The 27,203-nt window shown below is 48.2% G+C and overlaps 1 protein-coding gene across 4 annotated transcripts in view; it reads right to left on the bottom strand.

The window, feature by feature from the left end:
* The window catches only part of NPAS2 (neuronal PAS domain protein 2), a 193,389-nt gene that overhangs the window by 20,524 nt on the left and 145,662 nt on the right, over positions 1-27,203 (bottom strand). For all 4 annotated transcript variants that reach the window (XM_081254939.1, XM_081254938.1, XM_081254940.1 and 1 more), the window contains 9 exons: positions 26,908-27,028; positions 25,798-25,911; positions 14,335-14,453; positions 13,510-13,592; positions 12,648-12,754; positions 8,876-9,023; positions 6,485-6,569; positions 3,217-3,358; positions 2,458-2,558 (listed from right to left, as the gene is read on the bottom strand). In XM_081254939.1, coding sequence (XP_081111065.1) covers positions 2,458-2,558; positions 3,217-3,358; positions 6,485-6,569; positions 8,876-9,023; positions 12,648-12,754; positions 13,510-13,592; positions 14,335-14,453; positions 25,798-25,911; positions 26,908-27,028 — 1,020 coding nt within the window. The remainder of the gene's footprint in view (positions 1-2,457; positions 2,559-3,216; positions 3,359-6,484; positions 6,570-8,875; positions 9,024-12,647; positions 12,755-13,509; positions 13,593-14,334; positions 14,454-25,797; positions 25,912-26,907; positions 27,029-27,203) is intronic.

Genomic DNA, 27,203 nt, shown 5'->3' with positions numbered 1-27,203 from the left:
TGTGCTCTGCAGAGCCGCTGCCACCGGCCGGAGCTGGGCATCTCCACCCCACCCTGCCTCGCCTCCTGTTCTAGGCCCCGTTCTTGGTGGATGTGGTCGCTCTTTTCCCAGATCAGTACTTTCTTAGTGGTGTTGTCCAGCAGAAAGACAACACCTTGGCCTTTCTGCTCAACACTAATGCAGATGGACAGGCCCCTGCACGTCTCTACTCGCTGACCCACCCAGGCAGTGAATGTGGCTGCAGTTTCGCCAGACTCTGCCTGCAATCTGGTGGAGAGAGTCCGGCAAGGTCAGCTGAGTCCCAGCCTCTGTGCCCTGACCACTCAGGTGGGCAGGGGAGCAGGGGTGGGGTGGGACAACGTGTAGAAACAAGAAATGCAGCCCTCAGCTTCACGAGGCTCTTGAGAGCTTTAAAAAGAAAAGTAAAAAGCTTCTTCTGAAGTTATCCCAAAGTTGCCCCAGGCCCTGGGGACTACAAAAAGCAGCCCCAATGGAAAGCTGTCCCCAGAACAAGATCAGGAGCAGAGGCAGCAGGAGACCTGTTTTGAGTGAGAATCCCAGGGACTGGTTCTGGTTCTGGTTCTGGTTCTCCAGTTTTGTTCCCTTGCACAACTGGGACAGAGCTGTCACCAACAGTGGCAGAGAGAGTTGCATGGACAGCCAATATCAGAAGAGCGGCCATCAGGGCTTCCCTGGTGGGGCAGTGGTTGAGAGTCCGCCTGCCGATGCAGGGGACACGGGTTCGTGCCCCGGTCCGGGAAGATCCCACATGCCGCAGAGCGGCTGGGCCCGTGAGCCATGGCCGCTGAGCCTGCGCGTCCGGAGCCTGTGCTCCGCAACGGGAGAGGCCACAACAGTGAGAGGCCCGCGTACAGCAAAAAAAAAAAACAAAAAAAAGAGCAGCCACCATAGCTCACAAGCTCATCAAAAGGTGGCTGGAGACAAAGAAAGTGCTCTTTGTCATGTTCTGCTTGAAAATAAAACATGTTGCCCAAGCTTTTCAGCAGGGTGGGCATAATTTCCATGGTGACAGCAAGAAGGAAGGGGACACTTCACTCCCATCTTTAAAAGGTCAGCGAGGGATGAGTGGGAGGTACTTGGCCACTATGTGGATGTGGCCCCTAAAATCTGGGGATACTTTTCCCATTGAGAGCGAGGTCTGTGTCCCTCTCTGTGGGTGAGCTTGTGACTGCTTTACCCGAGAGGGATGGCAGAGGTGACACTGTGGGACTTTTAAGGCAAGGTCACAGAAAGCCACGCAGTTCCACCTGGCTCTCATGGAAGTCCCTCTCCAGATATTTCCTCTTGGAACCCAGGAGCATGCCGGGAGGATGGCATGGAGAGGTCCACGCAAGTCAACAGAGCATGCTCTGAGCTGGGCCCAGCCATCAGCCGGGGATGCAGACACACCGGGGATGTGGACCTCCCAGCCCTGATCTGGGAGGCTTCCAACACCAGGCAGCAAAGAGGAGTCACTCCCACTGTGCCTTTTCTGAATTCCTGACCCAGAATCCATGAACGTGGAAAATAACTGTTGCTTTCTTTCTTTTTCGTGTTTTTTAAACTTATTTATTTTATTTTTGGCTGCGTTGGGTCTTTGTTGCTGCGTGCGGGCTTTCTCTAGTTGCAGCGAGCAGGGGCTAGTCTTCTTTGCGGTGAGCGGGCTTCTCATTGCGGTGGCTTCTCTTGTTGCGGAGCACGGGCTCTAGGCACACAGGCTTCAGTAGTTGTGGCACGTGGGCTCGGTAGCTGTGGCTCACAGGCTCTAGAACACAGGCTCAGTAGTTGTGGCGCACGGGCTTAGTTGCTCCGTGGTATGTGGGATCTTTCCAGACCAGAGCTCGAACCTGTGTCCCCTGCACTGGCAGGCAGATTCTTAACCACTGCGCCACCAGGGAAGCCCCATGACTGTTGCTTTATGCCACTGAGTTTGGTGTGGTTTGTTCCATGGTGATGGATAACGGGAGTGTGGTAGGTACATTAGTGACTTTGCATCTAGCCAGCGTGCTTTCTAGGAGGCCACATGTTCCCTGATGTTCTGGAGAGGCCTGGCATATATGAGGGACACTGCCTGGTATATGCAGGGGGACCTTCTTGTTGACATCAAGGTTCTCAGACATTTGCACTGGAGTGAAATGGGACCTAAAATAGGAGGGTCCTAATCATGTATCCCCAGAGGCTCTGGGGGTGTAACCCCAAATTTGAAGTTTTGAGCTTTATCTTTAAAACTCTTTTGGATTTTGAATTCTATGGATATACATCCATGTTAATTTTGGAATAAAAATGTTTTAAATTTGTTGCCAATTAAACATCTTAACTTCCCACCCCCACTTGCCACCAGCGATCTCTAAGTACAGCTGGTACTCTGCGAAGATGCAGCACGCAGTCCTGTGGCCCTGCAGGCCCCTGCGATGCCGTAGCACAGGCTGGGTGAAAAGTTTGGGGTCACTCACATACCGGCATCGTGGCTGCCTGGCCGAGCCCTAGCACGGGGAGCTCTTGAGCCGATCTTGGCAAAACCGTGGTGCCAGCCTCTGCCCTCAGCTTGCCTGGAGTAGCTGCAAGAAACGCATCACCTTTCAGACTTGCACACGCTTAACAGCTTTCTTATCAAAAGAGGGGAACAGTGACCACGGTGTGCATGAAACACGGGCCTGGGTGGAATCTGATAAAGGAAGCCCAGCGGAAGTGGAGGTGGTTTTGAGAACCACAGAGGCTCTGCCCGCCTCTGGTACCACCTGGGAGCAGGTGGATGACAGTAGAGCATCCACGAGCTTTATGTCCACCACATGGTTCAGCCAGCTGCCTGATCACACACCTCACCGGGTCTGCACGTCGCCTGCTTTATGTCGGCTGCGTGTGCCAGTGGAGGAACCAGAGTGTGGAGCCGGGACGGGGGTTGTGGGGGGAAGAGACCAGTGGAGCCGGGGTTGGTGGGGGAAGAGACCAGTGGAGCTGGGGTGGGGGGAAGAGACCAGTGGAGCTGGGGCCGGGGGGTGGGGGGAAGAGACCAGTGGAGCCGGGGGTGGGGGGGTGGGGGGAGAGACCAGCGGGAGAGAAGGGAAGGCACGGGAACCGAATGGCAACTTCCGCTTCAGACCACGGACTGCCCTGCTTCTCCTCAAGTTTGGGGGCCCCTCGTGGGCCTCTCTGTATGCCCCCCACCACCCCAGCCCACCAGGCGCCCACCCCTTCCCTCCGCGGTGTCACACTCACAGGCGGGTTCGGACACAGCCGTGCGCGAGGATTTGTGGGAACTTCTTGAGGACGCCGACGGTGAGTGGCTGGTGTTAAGGCCCGAGGTGCCCACGTCGAGGGCATTAAAGTGCTGCTGCGCTTCCAGGCTGGAGCTCTTGTGCTGAAACACACACACACACACACACACACACACACACACACACACACACACAGTTCCACGTTTCAGCATCGAGATCATGGCAATGAATTAGGTGACTTCAGCTGTTCTCTAAATATTTAGGAAACTTTGAAGTGTTTTGAGAGAAATACTGTAACGGTTTGGAGATAATTCCAAACACATTCGGGTGGACTATTTATACAGAGATGTAATCTAGCATCTTCGAGAGGCTGGTAGCCTGGAAGCAGTGTTTATTATACTTTCTCGCCTTGTAGTTTTGATAGTTTAGATTTTCATAAGGGATTTGGCATTTTGGTTTTTCCTTAAAATTGTCACCTCATGCCCAGAATCTTGGCTTTCCCAGAAGCAGGTGGAGAGGCCGGGTCTAGAAGTAAGGTTGTTGGTGGTACTGGATTATTAATACTCCCATGAAACAAATGCCTCTGGACTCTCCTGGACACCATCTCCCCACTGCTCTTCCTCTGCAACCTCAGGGCCCCCGAGTGGAGAACAGGCAAAGGGCCAACGGTCTCCAGTTCTTGACCCCTGGATCCCCACTGATGCTGGGCCCCCAGGATGCCTCTGCCTTGAGCACAGAATGGTGAGAAAGCAGCTGTGACCTTCCAGCCCTGAGGAACCATCTTTCCATCCTGCACTGGTGTAGGTGTCATAAGCCTAAGAAAACAGGGATTATAATGATTTTTAAGCTAAAGAAGAAACATAATGCTTACTCTCCTGGGCTAGGCTTCTACCTGGTCTCAGAAGGATGGTGAGATTCCTAGGCTGCTTGATGTCTCCTGGTCTCAGTCCTTAAATCTCTGTGTGTGGCTCTACATGGCTGTTCTGTATTTTGAGTCGTGGCTCCAGTGAGGGTGGACACTGCGTGTGCCCGAGTACGGCTGAAATGATTGCTACGAGACCTACGGGCCTTTGTGCAAAACAGAAGCGCAGGATGTGCCTGGGTTTGCTGTGCTAAATGTCCATTTTGAGGTCCTGTTGCTTGGTCAGTGTCTCCCCCAGATCACACCCCTTAGAGTGGGGTCCCTGGCCCATGGCCGTTGGCGAATGGCATGCTCCTGGTCAGCAGAGAAGTAAGTACAGGAAGTGAGAGTAGGAGCTGAGAAGCTTTTATAGCCGTTTGACACAGCCACACATCCCAGCCAAGCAGGGGAATTTGCATTTTTAAAAAGCGTCCATCAGTGACAGGTTTGAAATTAAAAAACCAAATGGTCCATTACCGCTGAGAGTTTGAAAAGCATGGTCCTGGAGCTTTTCCTTTAAAAGGGGCTTCTTAACCTGGCAGCCTGAGATTGTATTTGTGTGCTTATACATAAGTGCAGGTTGATGAGAAGTTCCACTGGGCTCTAATATTCCCAAAGAATCGGAAACCTCAATAATCAATTTCCGACTGGATGATAGACACTGCCCGATCTTCAGCTGTGGTGTACGGTGTGTCTAACACATGCCTATTAACAGCTTAATTCCACCCTTGGACGTGATACATGATGCATTAATGGACAGAGCTGGGTAATAAACACATCCATAAGCGATGACAGAGGTGTCGCCTCAGTGTGCTGGTGATGAATCACTGTACAACACATCACCACGTAGCCCGCCAGCAGGGGAGGCTCGGCAAAGATGCGACGGCTGTCTGGTCTTTAAAGGGGATTTCTCCCTCTTCCCAACTGAGTTCTCAATGGATCAGAGATGCTTTTGTTGGACCACTGCTGCTGCGTCAGTTTCCGGCCAGAGACTCTGGATTCTAGGTCACGGGCAGGCTGGAACGTGAACCCTATCTCATGAGTTCTACGAGGCCCTTTCCCTCTCACATTTTGACATATCTGAACTTGGGATGTGTCCTTCAACTAATGATAAGAAATCCTGACTTCACAGATTGGCAGCATTTTCTCTTTCCCAGTGGAGATGAAATAATGGTAGACCTTACAATTGATGGCTTCTTAGCTTTGATGAAATACAACACTCCCTTTCTTGCTTTCTCTCTTTGTCTCCCAACATTTGTGTTTGCTTGAAGAATGACCTTTGAGAAACAGAGCTCTCGTCTACTTGCAAGCTCCCTTCCAGTTGTCTGACACGCCAGGAGCAGAGACCGGGGCATCCTGGCCAGGGGGGGTCCAGAGAGTTCAGGCTGGGCGAGGAAGGAGGTCTGGGCTTTGGGAAGAGAAATACCTCCCCACACCTCTCGGAGCTCCCTGATGCAAAGCTGGCTCCAACAAGGCTGTCAACTCAGAGCCCCGGACACAGAAGTGGAAAGTACACCCTGGCAGTGAAGCCACAAGGGTGTGCGAGCGGCAGCGTGCTTGTGGGACGCTCTTCTGTAGGCAGAGTATCAGCCTTAGGCTAAGGGGAGGGCAGGGCACTCAGACTATTCCCTGCCTCCATGGGACGACGGAGTAACCCCCAACTTGTCATCTGTGGGACACACACAAAGTGGACGCACTACAGGCAGACCTTCTTTTATCACGTTTCACTTTATCACACTTCGCAGGGAGTGTGATTTTGTACAAATGGAAGGTTTGTGGCAACCCTGCCTTGTCAGATGACGCTTAGCATTTTTTTAGCAATGAAGTATTTTTAAATTTAGGTATGTACAATTTAAAAAACCCTAATACTATTGCACACGTAATAGGCTACAGTATAGTGTAAACAGATCTTTTATATGCACTGGGAAACCCCAAAAAATTTGTGTGACTCGCTTTACTGCGACATTCGCTTTATTGTGGTGGTCCGGAAGCCACAGCATCTCTGAGGTGTGCCTGCACAGCCATTCTTGTAAGGCTGGAAGGTGCCAAACCCTGCTCTGAGTCCAGAGGCTGTTTCTTGCACAGCTCTGTGAGTCCCCAGCCTCGGTGGCTTTGGGTACGTTAGCTACAACCTCCGTGTGCTGCTGTCTTACCTGAAGAAGGACAGTAACAGTGCCCGCCTCACAGGGACCTCACAAGGGGCAAATAGGCAAATACCCCAAAATTACATTGAATAGTACTGGGAACATAGCAAGAGCTCAGTAAATACGACCTGCCATTTTTAGTATGACTGTTTGTATGATCACAACTCATGGAAGATTCTACTCAGCCAGACTTTGCCTTTATCCTCTGTTGGGCATCAGAATACCTTCAGTGCCGAAGGGTGGACGGTCTCCAGAAGTGGGTCCTCCAGGGCCAGCTCTTGTCGTCTTTCCACCCGGACCTCCGCGTAACTGCTCAGGAAATCAAGAGACCACAGCTGGAGGGGGGACATTCCAGGACGACACCAGCAAAGAGGGCTAGTGTGACGGGTCCAGGTTCCCTGTGTGATCCCCCTCCCAGAACAGCCACCAGCAAGGAGGTTAGCCCTGTCACTTGTCTGAGGATGGAGTTTCTTTCTGGGTCTAAATTCCACTGCAGTTACTTCCACTGTGACATTCAGAATTATCTTCCTTTCTAGAATGTTTTTATTTCCTTCTCCTTTACTGATCTCTACCCACCCTCACCCCAAAACCCCCAAACATAATTGTCTTTAGAAACCTATTTTCCTCTATAGAATGAGCCTCAGCCTTCAAATAATTAGAAGACTTTCTTAAGACCTACTCAGTTTGGACTATGCATAGGAGGAATTGACACATAACTTTTTTTTTTTAGTAATTACAGACTACGAAACTGCCGGAAGCTTTCTTTTGACCAAACCTAGAAACAGACCCAGACTGCCAATTAGTCTATGGACCCACTTTTTGAATAGCGCAGGTAAATCAGTTCAATGTGGTGATGGCTGAGTGACTTAGCTGTGGCTTTTGCCTCGTGTGTGGAGACGCAGGCTGGGTGAGGGGTCTTGGGGAATGGCGGTGGCTCTTGGGCCTATAGAATGCTTGTGACCTCGTTTACTCACTAGGTCACCCCCTACTTTCTCTGAAAATCTGGGATCTGGGAGGTAGAAGATGGAGAGGAAGAACAGGGTCAAGGGCAGATCTGAGGAGAAAGGTGCTGATGATGTCCACCTTCCCTGGGGGCAAAGGGACACTCTAGCAAAGGCCCAGGCAGAGAGGGGGGACTGGCCATGGAATCAGAAACCACTGGCTGCTGACGTGCCCAGAGGAGGCTGGGAAGCCAGGAGCAGGGCCCTGAGAGTGGGTGTGCGATGTGATGATCACGGTCACTGGCCAAGAAATACCTGTGCTTCTTATCTCTCCTCTTTCCCCACTTACTAAAGAAGAGGGATATACGTGTGTGTGTGTGTGTGTGCGCACACGCACACGTGTGTGTGTGTGTATGGATAGTATCTATCCATCCATCATCTACCTATTATCTGTTCATGTATCTATTATCTACCTATCCATCTATCCATCCATCATCTATTATCTATCCGTCCATCTATTATCTATCCATGTATCTATTATCTATCTACCTGTCTATCCATTATCTATCCATCTATCCATCCATCCATTTATTATCCATCCATCATCTATCCATTATCTATCCACCCATCCATCATCTATTATCTATCCATGTATCATCTATTATCTATCCATCTATTATCTATGTATCTATCCATCCATCCATCCATTATCTATCTATCCATCCATTATCTATCCATCCATCATCTATCCACATATTATCTATCTATCCATCCATTATCTATTATCTATCCATCCATCTCTCCACCTACCTACCTACTCATTATCTGCTATCAATCATCCACCTCTTATGTACACGTATATAATGCAGTAGGTATGTATATGTATCTCTCCATCTATCTGCTATCTATCGTCTATCTGTTATGTACATATATAAAATGCAGTCCTTCTAACCTTTCTTTCTTTGCTCTCCTCCAATGCTCTCCTCTAGACCAGTTTGAAACCGATTTACGTTCTTAACGTTTTTGTAGTTGGGAAACCCCCAAATAGCACCTCTCCTTTACCTTTGGGAGGGACTGTGACCCGCACGGCAACATCCAGGGAACACCGGTGTGCTGGCTCCCTTGGAAGCCCTGCCCACCCACGCTGGGCTGGGGGCGCCCCCGAGGCCACGGGACCGCCAGGAACCCTCTCCCACCAGCAGCCTGGCTCTTGTACCAACCCTGCCTTGGTTGCCAGCAGGGGTTTTTTAAAGTGTTCAAAAAGGGGACTATGTCTCTGAGTTATTTAGAGGCAAAATTTTAATCTTCTTCTCCAAACAGCAACAAGGGAAGGCTGGGGGCCGGACGGAGATGAGGGGAAAATATGTAAGTAGGTCACCGAAGCAGTAACCTACTAAGGAACATCCTGGCCGCCTGGAAGAGCTCAATGAGGCTTTCAGAGGGGCCTGACGGGACGCTGGGAGGAAGCCTCAGCCCTGGAGAACAGGGATGGGTGTGGAGCTGGAAGGGATCTGAGCTCTGTGGATTAGCCTGTTCACTGCAGAGCACAGCCCAGGCCCCGCTGAAGAATTCAAGCCCGGGGCTCGCTCCTCAGAAACGGGGTCCACTGAGGGTGATGGGGCTCTGGCGGAGCTGCCTCAGGCCCGGCCACCCCTCCCGGCCCCCTGCCCGCACCTGACCACTGAGTGCGTGCACACGATGAACTCGGGCTTGGAGTTCCACTGGTGGTAGGTGATGTAGTAGTGGGTCTGCAGCCAAATCCACTGCTGGCCTTTCGTCAGAAACCGGTAGCAGCACGACTTCCCTTTGCCAAACTGCATCACTGTGAACAGAAGGCGGAGTCTGCATATCACCAACGTTAAGACGAAAATGATCCTTTTGCCCCAAAGTTACTGTTAAAAACACCAGCTTTCAAAGAGACAGTGCCACACATTGGTCACTTCCCCAGTTGTGATGGATTTTAAGTCATTGTCAAGGTCACGGTAAATGGTAACGAATTCTGAAACAACGGAGGAATGATTCGCCTGCTTTCCCAAATGCTCAAAGGCTTAAGAGAGCCTTAAATCAGGGCAGATTCTCCAGCTGGAATTTAATTAAAGAGAGGCCCTGGCTTTCCTGGGGCTCATCTTCCTGCTGCAGGTGGAGCTGTCTTTGGAGCTGCAGGAGCCCAGCGTGGGAAAGACAATCCAGACGCTGGGAGAACTAGACTGAAAATAGACATGCCAGCCAGCAGTCTCTGGACAGATCCTGTGGCTGCCAGTCTGCTGTGCATCCTCCTTCTACGCGGTTCTAAATAGAGAATCGGCCACAGGTGCCTTCCACCACGGCTCCACCGTGCAGGGCTGCATGGAGCCCCTACGGTTAAGTCTCTTCTGGCTTCCCTGGGAGCGCCCAGCACACACGGATGCTGCTGGTTTAAGCCTGGGCAGGGCAGAAAGCTGGGCCATGGGTCCCAGGAAGAGAAGCAGTTGGGCTTTATTTTTATTTATTTATTTGGTCGCACCAGGTCTTAGTTGTGGCAGGCGGGCTCCTTAGTTGCAGCATGGGAACTCTTAGTTGCGGCATGCACGTGGGATCTAGTTCCCTGACCAGGGATCGAACCCGGGTCCCCTGCATTGGGAGCGTGGAGTCTTCTCCACTGCGCCACCAGGGAAGTCCCAGCAGTTGGTTTTTTTTTTTTTTTTTTTAACATCTTTATTGGAGTATAATTGCTTTACAATGTCGTGTTAGTTTCTGCCGTATAACAAAGTGAATTAGCTATATGTATACATATATCCCCATATCCCCTCCCTCTTGCGTCTCCCTCCCACCCTCCCTATCCCACCCCGCTAGGTGGTCGCAAAGCACCGAGCTGATCTCCCCGTGCTATGCAGAGCCAATGGGTTTTATTGCCTCAGTGCCTGGAATTGAGCTCCTATTTATGCAAACGGTCAAGAGAAAGCCTAACTAGGAGACTCAAGTGACAAAAGGAGGCACTGAATCTACCAATAAAATAATATTTGTAATAAATTCTTTGAGCCTGAGACATGATTAAATGAAGATTGTACCAACACATTGCTAAGGGGACAGTTGGAGACTCAGGTAGACGACTAAGCTACTCACAGGAAGATCCAACTGGATTATCAAACTCAAGAGGCCTTCAGTCTCTCCTCAACACAGAAGGAAGAGGGACTTTTTCAACTACCTAAAATATATCCCAGAGTGCTCAGAAAACATTTTCCTCATATTTTACAGGCATCATACTGTTTACTGTCTTCCAGGGTGCCTAGAAAAACCTCTTCAATGGATAGTTTGTCCTTGTTAAAAACCTTTGTTCTGTTTCCCTAGGAGACTAATATCTTGAGGTCATTTGAAAAGGCCTGATCATCATAATTGTTCATCAAATGTTCTAAAGCTTTAAAAAAAAAAAAAAAAAAGGAGGGAACTTCAAAAGGCGGGGCGGGTAAGGGTAGGGGCCCAACAAACTGAGAGTGTCTTGCCCAGTCCTTCAGACGTTGAAGGTAGTTCTACAACCAGGGTGGCCTTTCTCCCTTGGAAGAGTCAGAAGCGGCCAACGGCTTGAAGGAGCTGTGCTTCTCACATTTCACAGGCCCCCGGAGTGCTAGGGGATCCTGTTAAAATGGATGCTCTGATTCCATAGGCCTGGCGGCGGGGAACCTGATGATCTATGCATCTAACCAACTCCTTTTGACACCCACGCTCTGCTCGAGGACCACCTTTGAGAAGCAAGGGGTTAACGTTTTAAAGGTGAAGCTTAGAGAAAAGGGAACCCTCTTGCACAGCTGGTGGGAATGTGAATTGGTACAGCCACTATGGAGAACAGTATGGAGGTTCCTTAAAAAACTACAAATAGAACTACCATATGACCCAGCAATCCCACTACTAGGCATATACCCTGAGAAAACCATAATTCAAAAAGAGACATGTACCAAAAAGTTCATTGCAGCTCTATTCACAATAGCCCGGAGATGGAAACAACCTAAGGGTCCATCATCGGATGAATGGATAAAGAAGATGTGGCACATATATACAATGGAATATTACTCAGCCATAAAAAGAAACGAAACTGAGCTATTTGTAATGAGGTGGATAGACCTAGAGTCTGTCATACAGAGTGAAGTAAGTCAGAAAGAGAAAGACAAATACCGTATGCTAACACATATATATGGAATTTAAGAAAAAAAATGTCATGAAGAACCTAAGGGTAAAACAGGAATAAAGACACAGACCTACTTGAGAATAGACTTGAGGATATGGGGAGGGGGAACGGTAAGCTGTGACAAAGCGAGAGAGAGGCATGGACATACATACACTACCAAACATAAGGTAGCTAGCTAGTGGGAAGCAGCCGCATAGCACAGGGAGATCAGCTCGGTGCTTTGTGACCGCCTGGAGGGGTGGGATAGGGAGGGTGGGAGGGAGGGAGACGCAAGAAGGAAGGGATATGGGAACAGATGTATATGTATAACTGACTCACTTTGTTATAAAGCAGAAACTAATAAAAAATATATATATATAAAAAAATAAAAATAAAGGTGAAGCTTAACACCTAAGAGGGCTCCTCATGGAACTCACGCCTGTTCTCGTGTCAACGAGATTACAATGGGTCCGACAGACGGGCATCTGGCGAAATGCAGTGTTGGTGGTCAAGCCGTGTAGCAGGAGCCGTAGGTCAGTATTACTACAAACGTTCCTACTCAAAGGTAGAACTTGGCACCAAAAATATGGCTTTAAATGGTGAATCCTTGACCCCTCTTGCTAAGTGAGAACCCAGACGTGCTTGTGGTTTCCCCTCCGTCACACCATGAGCCTCGCCCCCCATCCCTTCACCAGTGTGTTCCCCTGGTCTGTGGCAGAACGCCTTCCCTGACCCCGTCCCCCAGCGGGGTGAGGGACTCTCTCCTCTGAGCCCCTCGATACCCTGTGCACGGCCCCTTCCAGACACCGACATCCCATCAAGTCACTGTGCTTTTCCATCAAACCTTGCTCCTGCAGGGCAGCAAGGAGACTCTGGTCATCTTTCTGTTGTGGGCCTCGCTCAGTATCTGACCTGTTGCTTGTGACCCACACATGTCCACTGACTAAAGAAAAGTTAAGTGAATTCTGTATTTTGTCTTTGAGACGTTACTGCATAACTTAGAAAAAAAAACACGGAGCAGCATCACCTTAGTTTCTTAAGATCAAATAGCTTGCATATCTCAGGGGTGCTGGGAAGGGGCTGGAGGTGGAAGCAGACAGACCAAAGTCAACTCCGGGTGAAAGCAAAACATGGGGGAATCCAGATAGGGACCTCCACCTACTCCCAGATCATCTCAGAGAAGACAAAGTCCTCCACCTCAGAAGAAACCAAGTACTAAGTTGACTTCCAAAGTCTAAGAGTCCTGCTGTCAGGGCTCCGGGGAGGGAGCGGGGGGCCCTTTGGCCGGGGCTGGTATGAGGTACTCACGGTGCTGGTGGCATCTGGCCAGGAGCTCCAGATCGTCCACGTGGTAGTAGTCATAGCCCGAGGTCCCCAGAACTTCAAAAGGCAGGTATCCTATGATGGGAGGAGCTCTGCCGGGCACAGTGGGGGTCATTCGTCAGAGAGGAGGTACCACAGGGCTTGCCGTGGTGGCCGACGAGGGGGCAGTTTGCATGTGTAATGATCAACCTGGGGGCCTCATTTCTCGAGAATAAGAGCAGGAAAATAATTTTGCAATGGGCCAAACCGGAGAGGCTGTGTTTTCCAAAGTGCTCACATTTTTTTTTTGGCATTTAGATACTCAGTTCCCTTGGCCTGACCTGGCCCCGATCATCATAAATGTTGTCACTACTGACTAATTAAAAACAGCTATAGATTGGGTCAGCCCAACCCCAAAGTGTAATAAGAAAAGTCAAAGGGTGGGAAGGAGAGATTTCTTGTTCTTAAACTGTGAAAAATGTCACAAAAGAAAGTAAGAAGATTGGGTTAAAGGGAAAGGAAGGTGGTGACAGAAATCAGATGAGAGTTTCCCTCACATCTGGTCCTGCCTGATGGGCGCTCGAGAGGGTCCCAAGTCGGCTGGCGGGTGAGGGTATCCCGAAGATGTCCCGGGCTGTGATGCCTGGCTCTCCTGAGATGCTCTGACCCAAACCCAGGACATATCCTCAGAGGGGGCAAATGCAGTGGAGGGAAACCTCTTGCCCCCAGCTGGGAAGCACTTTCCCCACTGCCAGAGAGCCCTTCTTGCAGAGACCAGGCCTGACTTTCCTCCCCCAAGGAGAGCCTGGCTCATGGAAACAAGCACTTGAAAAGCACCCAGCCCAAATATGTTTTTCTTTTCACAAACCTGTGATCCAGAAATAAAAATTTCCATTCCAAGCTATGTCTTGAAGTGAATTCCTCTAAAGGTTTGTCAACGATGCACATTTCCTGTATTAAGAGGGAGAAAAATATTACTCGGGGTGCCAGATGCTCACCCCCGGTTTGTTCAAGAATGCATGGTCGGCCACAGAAGTTAAAATTGTTTAGAGCAAGTCTCCAAGTTGTCTTGGACTGCAACTCGGCATCTGTAGCTAATTTTGGTGTTAGATGATGCTAAATTTATTTCACAAGCTGGGGAAAAATACCTAAGAGCCAAAATGTCACACCACTCCCTTCCTATTATCTAGACGTGTGGTAAACATGTGGAAAATGGCTTTTCATCTGAATCTGAATTACGAATTTAACTCAACATTCATGCAATGTTGAATTTGCAATGCTGAATTCATGCAATTCGTGTTGAATTCATGTGTTAAATTCTGACGTGAACGCAATCACAGATAAGAGGCCACAGGCCAGCCCTCAATTTGACTCAGTTTTTACCTCTGCCTGCCCTGAGTGGTGTCAACATGGACGTGAAGGGTAGGGAGGTTTACAGAGTTCTAGAAGGTCATCTCTGCAGGCTGACCGGCAATTCAGGCTGCCTTCCAAAAAAATGGCTCGCAGGCAACCAAAGTTCAGGGAAAGAGCTTGCGGGGCTGTCACCGTACAGAAATCAGACATTTAACATTCTCTAAGTCGGTGACAAGCTCATTGATATCTTATTCTTTCCCAGAAAGACAATGAATTACCCACCACCCAGTGTGACTCAGTGGTACTCGCTCCGCATGATAAATTCTCTCCGGGTACTTGCCTTTAAGAACTGTGGTGTTGCCAGGCGAACGGTGGCAATGAAGCAGACCTCCTTTCCCAGGGGCATTCGGCAGGGCCTCGAAAGGGTGCTGTCAAAGCCGTTACAGGAGGGGCTGGGCGCTGGGCAGAGGGGAAGAGACACAGGTCAGCCCCGGCTGGCGTAGAGTCAAGTCCCACTGGGCACCAACTGAGACGCCTCAGGTCCATCAACTACCCCATTTTCACGGCGACTCGGGGACCTAGGTGCTACTCTCATCCCCACTGCACAGGAAACCGAGGCTCAGACCGGGAAGCAGCTCGCACAAGGCCAAACAGAGCTGGAATTGGAGTGAGCAACACAGTGCTCCGCCCTCCACTGCCACAGTCCTGCAGCCACGGCGGTTACTGTGCCGGGAAAAATTCTCTGCCAGCTGAGCAGCCGGCCCCATGCTGCAGCAGGGCCTGGATGCGCACATCAGCCAGCGTCCTAAAGGATGAACTGCAGCGTCAGGCGGTGTTTCTGATACTGATGGGCTCAGGGGAGGTAGCGGGTCTTGACACACGGAGACCCCACCTCTGCCCCTGGCCCTGGAGCGGCCCACTTGGGATTCAAGGGCTTCTGTCCGGAACCCCCCCATCTACCCACCCCCGGGAGCCCATGCTGACACAGGGGCTTGACTGAGGAGATGGACTCAGGATTCAGGGTGGCCCCAACAGGTATGCAGTGTCCACAACAAAACGCACTGCACAGGTGACAAAACCAGCTCACTGTGTCTCATGTATTCTTACAAGTCCGGGAAGGTGTGACTTCCCTTACTCTACAAATGAGGATACTGAGGTCCAGGAAGCTTGTGTATATTAACTGAGGTGACTCAGAGAGGAAATGATGCAGCCGGGCCTCCACCCAGGTCTTGGGACTCCCAAGAGGGGGCTGTTCTGGGCTCCTGCCCTACCATGATGCTGAGACCAGGCCCCCAGAGACCTGGGGGAAGTACCACTTGGCATTAGCAGCCGTCTCCCTGGGAACCGAATACCTGTCTTCATGGCGCCTGTGAAAAACTGCTTTACCTTCCAGGCCAGAGAAGAATTCTGCTATTTTAGGTGGAGTTTGCTAGGTGGGAAAAAGAGCCCTGTTCAATATGAGAAAACTCACTGAATTCTCTCCAGATTCCCCAGAACCTTCTACATGATTGCCCCCATGCCAGGTCAGCTAATTCAGAAACTCGGGGTGAAGCCCAGGTATCGGCACTTTTAAAAGCCCCCCAGATTTACTAACATGCAGCCAGGGTTGAGGATTATTATTCGAGATAAACTATACCACCTCTTTCTTTTTAAAATATATTTGATTATATCCTGTACATTTCTGAACTTGTAGATTAAGACAGAGTTAGGTTTTCCAATCTGAGAACATATAAAGCGTCAGAAAACTAACTGCGTTCTAAAATGAAATCTGCGCGACTCTTTGGATTTTGGCTTCCCGGTAATCTTTTGTTTTCTCTTTACAGGTTTCTAAGTGATTCTATCTATAATGGGTCTTCTATCTATAGTGGTCTCCTACCCACTCACATGAATAAATTCTTTTTACCAAACATAGTCTGAATGCATTCACATAAATACTAATAAAGGTTTCCAAACGTGAATATAAAGTGGGTAAAATAAAAAATCGTGGGCCCAAGAGAGTTTCCATCTGTCCATTGTTGGCTTCAACAGATTAATTTGTAGGGTGAGCCAAGGAAGTCATCAAGGGAAGGGAAAATAAGTCCACATAAGGGAAGGGAAAATAAGTCCGCATAAGGGAAGGGCCTGCAGATGTGAACATCTGCATAATAAAAAGACATTTAAAATTCCCCAGATGTGAAATATCCTCTCTGCTTGAATCTAACAGACATCTCCCGCCAGAAAACCACCTAATAAAATTCTTTCAGGATAGCAAGGCCTTCCAAGGGAACATCTGAGGACTTCCCAGGAATTTAAGAGAAAGTTTCTTTTATCTGTCTCTAAACCATGAGCTGGTTTGATCCTTTCGGCTGCTAGATTCACGTGCTGTCAGGAAGCGCCCTCCTCAGTGATTTACAGTGAGGAGGGCAAGGCTGGCAACACCAGCCGCCTACCGCGCTTCTTCAAGGGGCGGAGCCTCAGATGGTGGAAATTAAGTGGATGTTCTGCAGACCTTGCCATTGGCCTGGGCGTCTCCCAAGGTGGTTTTACCAGTCCTTTTATAACTTCGAAGGCTTTAAAGATGGAAATGCACCCAGGAGGGAAAGTTTATGATTGCTTATAGTCTGCACTTGATAAGTCAGATATTTTACAGAGGGGCCTGGAACTGAGCAAATTCCTTCTCAACAAGCTTCTCCCTCCACAAAACCTGAAGCAGATGAAGGCCTGATCAAAGGCGAATATGAATCAAAGCTGAAAGTTGGAACAGAGGGCAAGGGGAAAACCTGGGGGGAAACCAGGGGGAAGAGGACACTTTCAGCCTTTGGCCAGTTGAGTCTGAAATGATTTGTACTCCCAGCAGCAGCCTTCTCACAAATTCTAGAGTCGACACGAGCAGCCTGTGCCCTGGGACCTCCTGGTAATAGGGAATACTTAGAGTAACTTCTCTGGCACTTCTTATCCCGAGGTGGTTTAAAAACATTAATTAAGGATTTAATTAGTTGTTTCCATTTAAGTCATAGAAAAAAATAGATCTAATTACCACTGGCCTCCCTAGCCTCTCAGAAGGATTAACCACTCATTGCAGCAGAGCCCCATCTTATCAGATCTGACTGCTTCCAGACTTTTCCTTTCCCCGCCACCCAACAGGCATGCGTGTGCACGCATGCGCATGCACGCACGCACACATACACCGCACTCACAACCAACAAAAGTGATGAATGCTTGCTCCTGATACGCTCCCCACCCCTGCCCCCCAGAGTGACTCAAAAGTGATCTGAGCACAATCTAGTGAATCACTACAGTGCGGCCTCACTGTTTTGTTTGAGGTGTATTATGCATAACAATATTTTACAACATTTATATCTTGTGTAATTATAGAACGCAATATACTATCAAAGATAAGTAATTTTGTGGTTTTTTGCCATGTAAAAGGATCCAGTATGTGTTTGCATCCCATTAACACAAATAATGAAAAACAATCTGTTTTAATCTGTAATAAACTGATTTATCGTGCAGGGACTGCAATACACAAGAGATATATTTAATTGTTACCTCTGCCCTCCTCAAACACATAAGAGGACACAATCCCCAGAATAAGTATCTAACTTTGCATCAGATGTAAAGGAGACTCTGGGTGCCATAACTAGATTATTTTGAAGCAGAGAGAGAGCCGTTATTCCCAACTGATTTCGTATGTTCTGGAATGGAGAAAACGTTCACCGAACTATACTTTTTAGTGATTTACATGTACATTTTACAGGGGACATGTTCTGTGTATAGTGAATAAATAGCTTTTATAGTATCCAAAAGAAGAAGTGACCTTGTCTTGCCCAAAGCTAAAGAGCTAGCCTTCCCCACGCGGGAACAGGGGCGAGGCTTCTGTCTCCAGCTCTGAGTGGGCGTCTTACCCACAGCAGGCGTCCAACATGTGTTTATTGAATGATGCCTCACGAGATGACCTTCCATCTAACAGCTTAAAGCCCACATCAGGAAGAGACCTTCTGATCCTCGCCAGCAGCCAACACGCAGACCTCAAGACCCCAAGGTGGCTTCCCTTCCACAGCCCAGCCTGGTACTGCCGGTGGCTGACGCGCAGTGGGAGGGTGGCCCACGGACACGGTTCTGGTTCCACTGAGGCTCAGGCTGACTCACTGCCCTCTGATGCATTAACACCGGTCAGAAGGATGCCTGGGTGAGATGAGCTGTGAACCAGCTGCAAACCAGCATGCAGCCATCACTGCTCCGTGGAAAATAGTCAAGCGCCCGTCGTGGGCCTCGTGCTTGGAGAGATGCAGGCTGTTAAAAGGGTCTACGGGGTTATGGATTCCCTTCTTTACCCCCAGATCATTCATCACTGAAGCCTCTGATTTCAGAGATCCCGAAAGAACTTTGCTGGTATTCTTAGGATTCCAAAACCAAGAGATCCCAAAGGTTCTCTGGAGGGTAAGAATGATGAGGTCTGTCTCACTTGGCATCCGGGGCTGGCTTCCAAGTCTGCCTGATGACAGAGGTGAGCTCCCAAATCAGTCATGACGAGGAGGTAAGGATACCATGGGGGCAGGGAGACCCCAGGGGGTATGAGAACGTGCTTCCAAAGGGATAGGAAAGATGGAGGGAGAGGCAGGGATGGTGACAGGGAAGGTCAGCCAACAGCACAAACTGGAAATAAATGGAGGAAGAGGTAACTTTTTCTCCTCAGCATCGGTTCAGCCACCGGGCCCACACAGTGGAGTATTCTGATCAGAGATGGCTGCTGATAAATTAGTCGCAACAGCTGTAGGAAAACACACTAACAGTCCACAAGGAGAGTGACAAATAGCTTTCTCTGCACTTCTTGGAACAAACGAAAAACAAATCTGGTAGGTGTCTGGGAAGATGTGAAACAGTCGATGAGGAGGTTTGTTAAAGGAAGAATAAAGTCCCTGAATTTCATTTGTGATAAATGTCCAGTATGTTTGGGATGGAGTGTTCGAATGTGGAGGGAAAAGTAATTTTCTGTACCTTCATGAGAAATCATCTCTCGCTAATTACACACTCTTTCCAGACTCTCTCTCTCTCTCTTCACAGTATCCTTCCCCCAGTGTGTTGTGAAAAGCCAGCCAGGTGACTGGGCTCTTAGGAGAGTGGCAGCAAAATAATCCCGTGCAGTTTTTAGCCTGGGCCACCACCCGTCTTGCCGGGGTAATACACGGTTCTTCTTTTCTTTCTGCCAGTTCTGTTTGGCCTTTGGAAAAAAACAATGTCGGAGAAAGGCTGAGAGCCACATGAGGGAGCTGGGGGTTTGCAATGTGCTAGGTTGAAAAAAAAATCACCCTAATGGGAAAATACATGTCCTACTTGAATTTCTTCTTTCCCCTGGCATTCATCCATTAAAATGAGTATGTGTCAGGGCCAGAAGCTTGTGAGGGCACAGATAAGATCTCCCCCAGATGGTTGGTGTCCACAGGGCCTGACTACTGGATGCTCAGGAGACTGAACTTCCTGCAGGCCCTCATCCCCTCCTCCAAGTGGATATCGTGTGCACATTTTTATCACAATTATCAGACAACCCGGACAAAAGTTCCCTGCTCCCAGGCTGAAACAAGCAGAAAGATGGGGCTGATAAAGGCCTGACCGTTCCTCACCACTCCATTTTAATAGATGCTCATGTGGGATGATGCCCTTGGCTAACAATTTGTTCTGGATTGTGATCCCGATTCCTTTGCAATCTAATCTGGCAGCAATGACCGCTGCTGGAGAAGGACGCTGTGCATCCCTGTCTGGGTGGCAGGGACACTCTGCTTCTTACTCTTGGGGGCCTGGGACAGACAGATCAGACTTCCCTCCATGAAGCTGTCCTTCTGTGCAAAACTCACGTCCCCACTCCCGGGGAGGTCTGGTGGGCGTGCGGTCGGTTCCCTTCACTGAGACGTCTCAATTAGTTCAGCTCAGGAAAAAAAAACCCAAAAACGCCAAAGCCGTAAAGTGAGGCAACCTACAGAAATCCCACAGAACATACGGCATCAAGTGTTGAAAGCTGGAAAGCGTCCGCTTCTGCCAGCATTTCCAATCTGGCTGTGTGGTTAGAGGTGAGTAGGTAAAATGAGGGCAGGGAAACTTTTATCCTCCGGTGTGTGGTTTCTGGAAAGCCCAGAGCGGAATGTTTGCTGAGGGTGACCTATTTGGAACCACACCAGCTACTTTTGAAATACTGCTTTCTGGATTTCAGTCAGATGCGCACTTAAATCCAAATCTGGGGGCGGAGGTCGGCTCACAGAGAGGACAGCCTGCTTCCGGACACCAAGTTCTTTGAGGAACGGGGACCTGCTTCTTAGGACCCCTTCAAGCTGCCCCTTCTTAGGACTGTTCATTACGCCTTTGAATATTATCTGGACGGTTCCTTCCCAATCAGACTGTAGGGCTGGGGCTACCGGACTTGGGTTGGGGGTGTATTTATTTGAAAGCTTAAAAAAAAATCTGTTAGCGGACAAACATAGCCCCAAATAAAGTAATTTTGTTTCAAATCTATTCTGGAAACAGTGGGCAGAGCAGAGGTGGCCTAGGGGCTGCTCTGACCAGTGGTCCACCCCGGGGCTCCAGGCCACATGGCTGGGGTCAGAGTGGGCTTTTTATGGGGACAGGATGAGACATGTGATTCTACATCCCAGCTTAGATTCCTACAGGAAGCTTCCCACAGAGCAGGATAGAAACTGTCCCAAAGTGAAACAATTCGAAGAAAACTATTTTCTCATCCCATTTCCTGACACATACGTCTTCACACTGATTAAAAATCTAGGTTAAAGATGGGAAGTCCCGTCTGCCCTCCCGTCTCCTAGAACATCTGTGGCAAATGATGGAGTCCTAAGGAGTGACCAAGACGTGAGGATACGGATGTAGGGAAATTCCATTATGCTCAAGTATTCAGGCAATGGTTGGTGTGTTTGTCCCAGTGCCCAGGAGTGGGGGGGGGGAGGTAAGGTGGCACAGTTGATGGGTGAATCTGGAAACATCCAATTAGAGAGTTTAAGCCAGTCAACAAGGGCAAAGGTGCCTTGTCCTTCCCTGCCCCGGCCTCCCAGGGTCATAGGGCCAGATGGATCCGAGCAGGTGAAGCCGATGGCATCTTCATCTACGTGGTGTAAGCGTCTCCTCTCTGGCTCCGTCCCACCCTCTCCTCCCTGCCCTGCAGCCTACACATTTCACTTGGGGCCTTTCGGCTTAAGGCCCAAGGGTTCCCGTGGATGTAAGTTTGGGGTAGCAGCCAGCACCTATCAGCCTGGACTCCATCTATCTATCAGATGGGGTGCTGAGATGAGCTCTAGGCTGGGAGAGGGTGTCAAGGACAGTTCTAGGGGGGCTCCCAAGTGAGGGGCCTGGGAAAGACATCAGGAAGGGGGCCACTGGCCTCCCAGCACCCCGAGACCCCAGATGGGAGGGGGTCAGTGGGGAGTGAATGGAGGCCAGGGGTCAACTTCTCTGACCACTCAGCACTGCTCCAGAGGCCTGCCAGTCAGTGCAGACAGTTCACAGGGCAGCAGAAAGTAACACATTTCAGTCTACCCAGTGTTCACGAAAGTGGATTTCATCTTCGCTTTGGATTTAGGGACAAAGAAGTGGCGGGAGCCCTCCAGGAAGCTGCTGCTCCTTCCCTGGTGTGTGCTCTGGGCTCAGCCAAGGCAGGCTCCATCCTCAGCTCCCAGGGAAGGGCGTTATTTCCCCACAAGTCAGAAGTCTTTGGCCTGAACCCTGGATCTGTGCATCCAGGGCTGAGGACTGAGCCTCAGTGTAGGTCAACCTGACTCCACTGGGCACTTATTTATATGCCAGGCACAGACTGTGTGGGCCCAGGAAGGGGTGCAATGAATCCACAGGTGAGTAAAGCTCCCCATCCTTTCCAATCCGTTATTTCCTCTTGACAGGCATCAAACAAGAAGACATCAGACAACACTCCTCAAACTCATCAGCCCTACAGAAATGATAGAACTTTTCATGGTAATGGACCAAAGTAGGGTTTTCTGCATAATTCTTTGAAGTATGAGCAGGTATTTTATGAAAATAAAACTGATTTGCAAGGCAGATGTAGAGAACGAACTCTTTTATGCATCAATTTCCTCCTCTGTTAAGATGGAATGAGGTCTTATATGTGGAACCTAGAAAAATGGTACAGATGAACCAGTTTGCAGGGCAGAAATGGAGATACAGATATAGAGAACAAACGTATGGACACCAAGGTCAGGAAAGCGGAGGGGCTGGGGGGGCGGTGGGATGAACTGGGAGATTGGGATTGACATGTATACACTAATATGTATAAAATGGATAACTAATAAGAACCTGCTGTATAAAAAATAAATAAAATTCAAAAATTAAAAAAAATATGGAATGATGCCATATATCTGGAGAAAACTATAATTTGAAAAGATACATGCACCCCAATGTTCATTGCAGCACTATTTACAATAGCCAGGACATGGAGGCAACGTAAATGTCCATTGACAGATGACTAGGTAACAAAGATGTGCTATATTTACACAATGGAATATTACTCAGCCATAAAAAAGAATGAAATAATGCCATTTGCAGCAACATGGATGGACCTAGAGATTCTCATATTGAGTGAAGTAAGTCAAACAGAGAAAGACAAATATCATATGATACCACTTATATGTGGAATCTAAAAAAAAAAAAGATACAAATGAACTTATTTACAGAACAGAAACAGACTCACAGACATAGCAAACAAACTTATGGTTACCAAAGGAGAAAGGGGGGTGGGGGAGGGATAAATTAGGAGATCGGGATTAATAGATACACACTACTGTATGTAAAATAGATAACCAACTAGGACCTACTGTACAGCACAGAGTACTATACTTAATATTTTGTAATAACCTATAAGAGAAAAGAATCTGAAAAAAATATATATTCATATATATACACATATATACATATATATGTATATATACATATATATATATATAATTGAATCACTGTGCTGTACACCTGAATCTAACACACAGTGTAAATCAACTATACCTCAATTAAAGAAAAAAAAAAAAAAGATGGGATGATGCCATTAGGACCATCTCATGAGATTGCTGCCAGGATTCAATGAGACGACCAGTGTCAGGACTGAGCCCGGGGCCTGGTACTGAGGAAACATGCCTAAGGTGAGCTATTTTTATGATCCTATCATTCCATGTTTATAGAGAAATAAACCTACAGAATCAAATCTGAATGATTTCTTATGTTAAACCTTACTTTAGAGGCCAAAAATGGTTGAATGTTGGTGACTTCATAGGGTTCCATCTTAGAAATTCATTTATCTGACATTTTTTGCTGTTTTAACCCAAGTGAGAATTATATTTCAGTTTTTCCACAATTACATTTGGAGACTCTTGTCTCAAGAAAGCTCCCCTAACTTTGGTTTGTTTAGCAGGCTCTGCAAAGACACTCTGGTTTTAAACTCTTGGTTTTAAAATTTCCACTTTCAATGCTGTGTGCTTATAGCAGTAACAGTTCCCCCCACCAAAAAAAAAAAAATCACACATAACTTCCACACATTCTTTCAGGCAAACAAACATTGTCTCAACTTGAAGAGAAAATAAAGCCTTGCTGGGTTTAAAAAAAAAGTCTCAGGTATTCACAATGAAGCTTGACTATTTCCTTGAAATCCTCTAAAACGTGATAAAAGGAAGCTTCAAAGCAACGTTCAGTAGCATCTTAATGAGAGTCGTGGAAATGTACATTCACAGGATAATGCTGCTCACCAGCCAATCACAACCCGGTACCCTTTATTAAGTACATGTGCTGTTGTCACGGAGACACGTGGGAGCAGCATCCCATAATTCCCACAGTCTCGGCACTTTGGGGACCCTTCCTTGCATGCGGCCAACTGGGATAGGCTGCTACCCCAGCAGCTGGCATTATGGCCACTGTACACATTTTTTTTTTTTCTTTTGCGGTACGCAGGCCTCCCACCTCTGCGGCCCCTCCCGCCGCGGAGCACAGGCTCCGGACACGCAGGCCCAGCAGCCATGGCTCACGGGCCCAGCCGCTCCGCGGCATGTGGTATCTTCCCGGACCAGGGCACGAACCCGTGTCCCCCGCACCGGCAGACAGACTCCCAACCACTGCGCCACCAGGGAAGCCCCACGGTACACATTTTGAGCAAATTCCAAACCACTGCTTATATTAATTCAAGGATAGAGGTGCCTGGCACCATAAGCAAGAGGAATGTCATTAAAATTCCTATGGAATGCCATGTAGTATTACAATGGGGCAGTGTTTCTCAAAGTCCACGATCCTTTGCATCAGAACCCCTAGGTTCTTTTCCAACTGCTCAGTCCCAGCTGCACCCTCAGGTGGGCTGCACTAGAATCTTCCAGGCACATCTGAGAATCTGCATTGTAACAGGCTGCCTCACCCAGGAAACCACAGCACCGGGCTGGCACCACATTGAGTTTTCCACGAGGTACCCCTTAGGTCAGTTTCTTTACTCAGTTGTGTGGTTCATTACACACGTGTCTCATGAGGTTCAGGAAAGCCTCTCAAATGAGTCGGATTAGACACAGGCAGGTCTTGGCTTCATCCCGATTTGCCCAGATTTAGGGGCCCCCTTGGGAAGGCTGACCTGCCACCACTCCCAACCACTCGGGCACCCCGAGCCCTAGGTGGGGAGCTTCCGCAAGGGGCCCCAAGTTGGCCAGGGAGCCCATCATCCAGGCATCAGCCCTGAACGCTGGTCCTGGAGGATCATGCTGTTTAGCAAATAGTTGGAGCCTCTTAAGCAAAGCATGTATATGTACGCAAATAACATACAACAGGGACCGTCATTAGGACTCAGTGCCATTACTTTGGCTGCTTCTAATGGAAACTCTGGGACTCATTCGACGGGGGTAATAGACTGGACCGTGGGTCCAGAGTTAAACAACAGCAAGCGAAGCAGCACAAGTCAGCTGCCAGCATCCACTCCCTTGTGTCACCCACTGGCCCACCCCCTCCTTCCCGTGTCTCACCTTTCTGTATTTGTTTCCTTTTGCCATTTTTTCTCCTTCCCTTTTCTCTCTTTCTACCATTCTCTGTCAACACTTCCTTCTCTTCCCCCTGCCCCATCTTTGCTATTTTATGAAATGTTAGAGCTTTCAAAGTTAGTTGTTTTGTGTTGGGTTTTGAGGACTGGCCACTCTGTGCCGGGCTCCCCAGTGGGGCTACGTGTTGGGACTTGTGTTTCTGAATCTCTGGCATCAGGCCTGCATCCCCATTTTGCCTGGGTCAAAAGTAAAACGGATGGGCTTCCCTGGTGGCGCAGCGGTTGAGAGTCCGCCTGCCGATGCAGGGGACACGGGTTCGTGCCCCGGTCCGGGAAGATTCCACCTGCCGCGGAGCGGCTGGGCCCGTGAGCCATGGCCGCTGAGCCTGCATGTCCGGAGCCTGTGCTCCACGACGGGAGGGGCCACAGCGGTGAGAGGCCCGCGTACAGGAAAAAAAAAAATGCAGAAGCCAAGGTTAGGGATCTTCATGTCACAGTGAAGCCCTGTTTGGCTGTGTGTAGGCTGAGCCTGTTCTTTATTAACCGTAAGTTTTTTCTCACAGCATATTCCATTAGCCTGAAAATAAATAAATGAATAAGGTGCCTCTCAGTGGGACTTCACGTGCTGGCATAAACAGGTGGGGATGCGTGTTCTTCCCGAATGGGAGATACCATTTAAGAGCACAAAAAACACATCTTTGGAACACAGAAATCCAAATGCAAATATGAAAAGCACATATGCGCCCCTCTCTCCCACCCCTGCGTGCACGTTTGCATGAGAAAAGCCACTGCCACAATCATACGACAATGAACACTTACCATTGTTGTAAGAGCGAAAATTTCCTACAAATTTTATGTATTCGTAGGTTGGAAATTCCTTTGGGTTCAAGCTGCCTCTGAGAAGATGGCAATAAAACTCTAAATCGTTGTCAGCTGGGTCATTAAAGGAAAAAACGAGAAACAGGGAATGAGAGCATTACACTGATTCTAGACTAAACAAGCCGCATCTTGTGAAACTCACAGGGTTTGGTCAACACATGGCCGGGCTATTTCTCTCATTATGACTGACTTTCAGACGTGGTTTTATAACCTTTGCAACACAGGTTTTCCCCCCTCCGTAGTTTATAGATGTTTTGCATTCCATACTCGGACCCGATTAGTCTTAATTTGCTCACAGATGTCTGTGGTTGGTTCTGTCGGCCTTAATTAGTTCTGGTTGTTTTCATACTGTATATTAAAATAAAGCTGCTCAGATAGAGCTGCTCTCTTTAATTTAATCTTTCCACTTTGCTCTGAAGGAAAATCAGATGTACAATGGGACACATTATTCAGGGAAAATGGGCTAAGGCTTGAATAAGTACAAGACACCTTTGCCACTGCCATCAAAATACATGTTTCATTAAATGACCAGACCAGCTTTCTATCCAGGTCACCAATTTTGACAAAAACTTAAAAATCCATAAACCCTGCAAATGTATATAAATAACCAGATGACAGCCTCAGAAGAGAATTTGGAGTTTTGACCTAATTATTCAGCTTTTAGTTGGTTACTTAGTGTCGTAAATACAAATCTAGCCTCATAGTGTCCTCCAAAATACGCAGATTATTCACTTATTTTTGTACCCTTTATTACTAAAAGGCTCTCATGTGGAAAAAAAAAAGGGATCTCTTGTATTACATGCAAAACAAGTTATTATTCTTAAGCTCTGTGCTTTAAAATTTTCCGCATAAAAGTTCAACGTCTTCCATATTCCAAACTCCGGTTTTAGCTTTGAACTTAAAATATACCTCTAAGGATCTTGGAAATGTTCTGAGTCACAAGGAAAATTATTTTTAAAATTAGTCCTCCCTTCTTAATTCATTCTAACCTCCTTTCAAAAGTGACATTCTCGTCTTTCTATCTCGTAAAACCAGTGAAGTTAAACTTACATTTTAAGTGTTCTGGGGAGGGGGAGTCCGCCACAAGCATATGGGAAGAAAGCATTTTGTAGACTTCTGAGTGTTCTTGTTCTGGAAGGAAACGTAACAAATTCTGATCCGTGACATCCGACTGGAAAAGAAAAGAAAGAACCAAGGCACACATTCCACAAAGACGAAAAATAAAAGCAAAAGCAAAACCTGAAACTTCGTGACAATTCAGAACTGGTTTCTGAAATGAGAAGTTCCAGATCTGACTTTCTGTGAAGATTCTGTAACTTTGAATTGTAATCTAAAAGGGTTTACCT

Source organism: Mesoplodon bidens (assembly GCF_964165515.1).
Source record: "Mesoplodon bidens genome assembly, chromosome: 14".
NCBI classification, from domain to species: Eukaryota; Metazoa; Chordata; class Mammalia; order Artiodactyla; family Ziphiidae; genus Mesoplodon; species Mesoplodon bidens.
This window is presented reverse-complemented; position numbering and strand designations above follow the sequence as displayed.